The sequence below is a fragment of the Aplysia californica genome, unplaced genomic scaffold, assembly GCF_000002075.1.
Source record: "Aplysia californica isolate F4 #8 unplaced genomic scaffold, AplCal3.0 scaffold01431, whole genome shotgun sequence".
Classification (NCBI taxonomy): Eukaryota; Metazoa; Mollusca; class Gastropoda; order Aplysiida; family Aplysiidae; genus Aplysia; species Aplysia californica.
Window position 1 is genome coordinate 26,679 of NW_004798701.1, and position 6,525 is coordinate 33,203.

Consider the following 6,525-nt stretch of genomic DNA (forward strand, 5'->3'; position numbering starts at 1 on the left):
GGAATTTTTATTGAATTTTTGTTTTTTGGTTCAACACCTTTCATGCCCATTAAAGAGCACATTTCTGTGTGGATTTTTACTGAAAATCGTATATTAAAGGCAGAAGAAATGTAAATTATTCAGTTTCCATGTTCTCTGAAGCTAAAAAAATACATGTAACTTTGGCGGCTATTCTCTCACCCCCTTCAATCACACATATCTGGACTTCTATACAACAGATGGATATTATTTTCACCCAAAACTAGGAAAATAGATAGGCCTTAAGATGATACCATCAACTCTGTACGCCCAAAAATTGATGAGAGCCTGATTCCACCACGTCGTGCCACACATATATATATATATATATATACGAAAGTTGTTAATATTTTTCAAGGAGAAGGAATGTTGAATCATGAAAAATCATTATTACCTCAGTGATCTGTGATAATTTTTGCCAAAGGTTTCAAGATGTGATGCCATAAGTTGATTTCAGTATTATTGTCCTACCCATCTCTATCTTCTGCTTTCCAGTGAGCCTTTCTCTCTATTTCTTTTACTCACATTTTTACCATAATGTTGGGCCTGCAAGATGAGGTTGATTTGTAGTGTGAAAAATATATAAGAATTGCAAGAAAATCACTCTCTCTATCTTTTCTTTTTCTCATTCTCTTTCTCTCTCCCGTCTCTCTCTCCCATTCTCTTCCCCTCCTCTCTCATTCTCCCTCCCCCTCTCTCTCTCTCTCTCTCTCCCCCCCCCGTGTTGTTTCTATCTACTCTTTAAAAAAATCGACCAAGCACTTCATCTTAAGCTGATAACAGAAATGTTTTTGCTTACTCCTACATTTTGTGTATGGGTTATTGCAGGGCATCACTGGTATGTCCCATTTCTGTTCTCAGCGTTTGTTGTTTCTGTCTGTCTGTCTGTCCCCAAAAACTGAATGACTGTTCTACTGTAGATTTACTTCTCTTTACTGAAATATAAAATAAGCAGGTAAACTTAATCTTTCTGATCAAACATCTGTTATGTTTGTCTCGCCTCCTTTTGGTAGGTGGTTGATAGGGCTGGGCAATGAGTCGCTTTAGCAAAATCTGGATGATTAGTTAGTGCACCTCTTCGGCAAATAATAATGATATGAATCGCTTCGGCAAATGGGTTAGAACCACTTCGGCAAACGGGTCAGGAAAGAGAGTTAAGAGTCTGAATTCGGATGATGTTTCATTGAGAATTATCCGGTTATCCTATATATGATCCGGATTTGGCCCAGCTCTAGTGGTTGGAGGGAGCCACTGGTAGGTCCTACGTCTTTACTCTCCCCTTTGTTGTTTCTGTCTGTCTGTCGTATTTTTCCCCAGCACTAAAAGACCATTGTTGTGTCCATGTGCTTCTCTTTACTCAACGAACAAACATCTCGTCTCCTCCTTTTATTTATTTATCTAATCTTCAGCACCTTAAATGACTTATTAGTGTTGCAAGTGCTGTAAAACTCTTACTGAAACTAATGTGAAGCTGATGAGAGGAAGTGGTTGGTTGGTGGGTGCTCTGATTTGGTTTGCTCCTTCTTTCCTGTCAGACATCTATGGTCTTGATCTCTCCTTTTTCTTCATTATGATTGTTACTTTCTTGTAACCCCTCTAATCTTCGACACTTATATATCCTTATTGTGTTGCAAATGCCGTAAAATTCGTAATAAAACTGATCTGAGAACTGTGTTTTGCTGACCGGTACGTACGTTCTGTCTCCCCCAGGCCCAAGCCCGCTGTCACCGCATCGGCCAGAGTAAGGCGGTCAAGGTGTACCGTCTGATCACCCGCAACTCGTACGAGCGCGAGATGTTCGACAAAGCCTCGCTCAAGCTGGGGCTGGACAAGGCCGTGCTCCAGTCTATGGCCCAGGACAAGCCGGTCAACCCTGTAAGTGGACGCATGTATCGTCCTAATCTCTCCTCCTTCTTTTTTGTGTTTGTTACTCTCTTGTAACACATGTGGGTGGTTGGCGGGTGCTATGGTGTGGTTTGCTTCTTCTTTTCTATGAAACATCCATCGTCCTTATCTCCCCTTCTTCTTTTTTATGTTTGTTACTCTCTTGTAACATCTCTAATCTTTTGGCGCTCACATGACCTTATGCAGTTGCGAGCGCTGTAAAACCTCTACTAAAAATCATTGTCACAAACTTACCGGGGTTCTATTGCAATCTTGTCTCAGGCGTCTCAGATGACCAAGAAGGAAATTGAAGATCTCCTGAAGAAAGGAGCGTACGGTGCTCTGATGGAGGACGACAACGCGGGCGACTCGTTCTGCGAGGAGGACATCGACCAGATCCTGCAGCGACGAACCAAGGTCATTCAGATTGAGTCGGAGGGCAAGGGATCCACCTTTGCCAAGGTAACACTGCGGGGGATTTTTCTCTAATAATTAACAACTTGTTTTGTCTTTGAGAAGGTATTGTTGTTGTTTTTGTGATTTTGTCAAATAGTACCCTTGTTTTGTCCTTGCTAAGGTCTACCTTCCCTCTGTTGTTTCTGTCTACGTCTTGCTTTGGCCCTGCACAATGTGACCATGTTGGTGGTTGGCGGGTGCTCTGGTGTGATTTACTTCTTCTTCCCTATCAAACATCTATCGTCCTTATCTCCCCTTCTTCTTTTTTGTGTTTGTTACTCTCTGTGTGTAACACCTCTAATCTTCTGGCGCTCATATGACCTTATGCTAAAACAACTCTCCTACTTTTTTGTGTATGCTACTCTCGTGTAACATCAATTCTTCTGCACTTATACGACCTTATTGTGTTGCAAGTGCTGTAAAACTCTTACTAAAACTAAACTAGCTCGGACTAACTGTGTTGACCATTGATGTGTTGACAGGCCAGCTTCACCATGACGGAGAACAGGAGCGACATCGACATCAACGACCCCAACTTCTGGCAGAAGTGGGCCAAGAAAGCTGACATTGACGTGGAGGCCAACGCTGCTGAGGTAAAAGATACTTTGGAACTGGCTGGGATTTCAGTCGGGAATATGTGAATAGTCTGGGAAAATGCTGCACAGTTTGTTGTTATTCGTCATCATCCGGTGCCTTGCCGACTGGCGTGGGCGATCATGGACCTCCACTTCACTTTGTCTTGCGTTGCAGCAATGGTGTCTGTTGTTCTTACTGCTCCTAGCCATGTTGTCATCTTGTCCTGTATCTTTTCCCTCTGTCTGCCTCTGCCTCTCTTTCCATCAAACTTGCCTGTTGTTACAATATTCTGAAATGCTTCTTTCAGCATCATGTGTCCGAAGAAATTCGCCTTGTTGTTATTGCAAAACACAAAAGTGCCAGATGATAGAATTGGGCAGGGTAAAAAATAAAAAAATAAAAAATGAATAGTCTAGGAGAAATGTTGGAACTCGTGTTATTGTCATTTCTAACCCAACAGACATTTTGGTCTGACCTGTGGAGAAAAAGTTTTCTGTATCTTTGGTCCTGTCAAATGTGAGGCGTGGGTGGTTGGCGGGTGCTCTGGTGTGGTTTGCTCCTTCTTTCCTATGAAACATCTATCGTCCTTATCTCCCCTTCTTCTTTTTTATGTTTGTTACTCTCTTGTAACACCTCTAATCTTCTGGCGCTCATATGACCTTATGCAGTTGCGAGCGCCGTAAAACCTCTACTAAAACTAAACTAAGATGTGAGGCTTGCATGTTGTTCTTTAGTAACGCCTCTACTGATATGACCTAATTGTGCTGTTAGTGCCGTAAAACTCTAAGCTAAAGGTAAAGATGCTTGATTAGAATGTTCTGTCTATAGTATTGTTACTAGCCCTCTAGCAAGTAGTTCAGTTGTTCATTCATGTGGGTGGGTGGTTGGCGGGTGCTCTGGTGTGGTTTACTTCTTCTTTCCTATCGAGCATCTATCGTCTTTATCTCCCCTCCTTCTATTTTGTGTTTGTTACACTCTTGTAACACCTCTAATCTTCGGCACTTATATGACCTTATTGTGTTGCAAGTGCCGTAAAACACTTACTAAAACTACAACATTCATGTGTATGCTTTAGTTTTGTCGCGGATGAGATAGTTGTGCATAGCTACTGGCCAGTGCATAAGGAAAGGTATTTAAATACGTTTTTTTAAGGGGCCGAATATGGAAGACCGTTTTTGTCTCGGGTGAAATTAGTTAGCGTCTGTTTTTTTTTAGTAATGTTCCTCACAGATTTGCTGGTGCTGAATGTTAAAACAATGTGATAAAATAATATCTAAAAGTGATATGGAGATGATAATGAAAATGTAGTCCATGAGTCTAGCGGGAAGATCTTTGGCTGGAGGTTTACTTTAGACTGGAATTATTGAAGACAGAGAAGTGTGTGGGGAGGAGGTACCTGGCTACTGCACACTATTGTGACCCACCCCGGGGGTAGAGTGGGATTTTGTTGTTGGTTATGTTTTTTTAAAGTTGTCAGCTGTGGTCTTGTAGACGTACTTGTGTTTCTGCGGTAACCGTAGTGATTTTTCCCCTCCCATCATCAGAAGGAGCTGATCATTGCTGAGCCCCGTCAGCGGCGACAGACCAACCGCTATGGCAACGACGAGACTGTGATGGAGATCAGCGACCTTGAGTCCACCTCGGGCTCGGACAACGAGAAGGAGGGCGGCGCCGCCACCAGCACCAAGTCCTCCAAGAAGTCGAGGAAGCCGAAGAAACCTAAAGAGGACGATGACGACGATTACGGCAATGACGTGCCGGGAGACAAGTACGACAGGGCCGAGTGCTTCAAAGTGGAGAAACTGCTGCTGGTTTACGGGTCAGTCATCAGAAATATCATCATATGATTATAATGATAATAATAAGAATTATCACCAGATCTGCGACAGACATCAGCGATCATGGTTCTCCATTCATTCCTTTGCTTGATGGTCTTATAAAAGCTACGTTTCCCTGATCTTTCTCTGTAACCCATTTGTTTAGGTTCTCCAAGTAGGTTGAATAATAATGATAATAATAATAATAATATTAATAATAATAATAATAACAATGGTCGGCTCCTTCTGTCTCGGGAGACTATGGCTGCGCCTGTAGGCCGCTCTGTCGAGAACATCCGGTTCCCCCACCAGATTTTAGGTCTTAGCAGAGTGAGAAAATGTTGTGATATGTTTAGAGATAGGTGTTGTCTTGTGGACAGTAGAAAGTTGATTCTATTGGTTGATTGTGTCTGGTGTAGGTGGGGCCGATGGGGTGACCTGCTGAAGCACGCCCATTTCAAACGTCGCTTGACAGAGGACGACGTCACCATGATTGCCAGGGCTGTGGTGAGTTTTTGGCATTTTACATTTCGCGACCACAGTGCTTTCTTGTCGTGTCACTATTTTTAATAACTGTGAAAATGGTTCATAACAAAGAGTGAGCTTAAGAAGATGTCACATTTTCACTGTTCAAAGAAAATAGAGATACGACAAGAAAATACTACGGTCTTGATTTGTTGTCATTATAGTAGAGGGGTCATGTAGTCAATACCACATTTGATAAAAGCAAGTGGGTGGTTGGCGGGTGCTTTGGTGTGGTGTGCTTCTTCTTTCCTATCAAACATCTATCTTCCTTCCTTATCTCCCCTTCTTCTTTTTTATGTTTGTTACTGTCTTGTAACACCTCTAATCTTCTGTGCTCAAATGACCTTATGCCGTTGCGAGCGCCGTAAAACCTTTACTAAAACAAACTTCTCCTATAAATTTGACATATCTTTCCATAAGGCTAAAATTTAAAGAAGAGTCACTAATTTGGTCAGCACGCCTCGTGTGTGTGTAGTACATATTGATGATTGACCTCCTTTGTCAGACCCGTTGTACGTATTGTATTGTGTCCTTGACCCACAGCTGGCGCACTCTCTCAAGTTCTACAAAGGGGACGAGAAGATCAAAGAGTTCATCTGGGACCTCATCTCTTCGGGGAAAGACGGAGAGCTGAAGAACCATTCAGGTAGGTGGGGGCGGTGGAGCCCAGTTTTTGAATCACGCTGCGAGTCACAGACATTGCCAAGTGGGTGGCTGGCTTGTTCTTTCCTATCAAACATCTATCGTCCTTATCTCCCCTTCTTTTTTATATTTGTTACTCTCTTGTAACACCTAGTCATCTGGCGCTCATATGACCTTATGCAGTTACGAGCGCAGTAAAACGTCTACTAAAACTATATAAAAAAAAAAAAACCCAGCCATTGTCCAGGAGAAATGTGGTCTTCTTACATAAGTGAAGGTGGGTCCTCTTGGACAGTTGTAGAGAATGGGGGGAAAAAAACCACTAGGGAAAATGGGGAGTGATTGTCTGGGACAGATGGCCGTTAGAGCTGGTTTGACTGTACTTTGGAAAAAGAACCCAGGACTTTGAAGTTACAGAGACATTAGCTTTCTACAACCGGATCCTTTGTTTTCATTTTTCAGGTCTCTCGGCTCCCGTACCTCGCGTTACAGAGACATTAGCTTTCTACAACCGGATCCTTTGTTTTCATTTTTCAGGTCTCTCGGCTCCCGTACCTCGCGTTACAGAGACATTAGCTTTCTACAACCGGATCCTTTGTTTTCATTT

At 42.6% G+C, this 6,525-nt stretch overlaps 1 protein-coding gene across 1 annotated transcript in view; it reads left to right on the forward strand.

Moving 5' to 3' along the window:
• Positions 1-6,525, forward strand: part of LOC101860945 (chromodomain-helicase-DNA-binding protein 9) — a gene marked incomplete at its 5' end in the record, with an annotated part of 50,784 nt that overhangs the window by 9,476 nt on the left and 34,783 nt on the right. Inside the window, 7 exon segments of the mRNA XM_035973570.1 lie at positions 1,729-1,893; positions 2,185-2,364; positions 2,841-2,951; positions 4,479-4,753; positions 5,171-5,258; positions 5,820-5,922; positions 6,381-6,403. Of these exon segments, the coding sequence (XP_035829463.1) occupies positions 1,729-1,893; positions 2,185-2,364; positions 2,841-2,951; positions 4,479-4,753; positions 5,171-5,258; positions 5,820-5,922; positions 6,381-6,403 (945 nt within the window).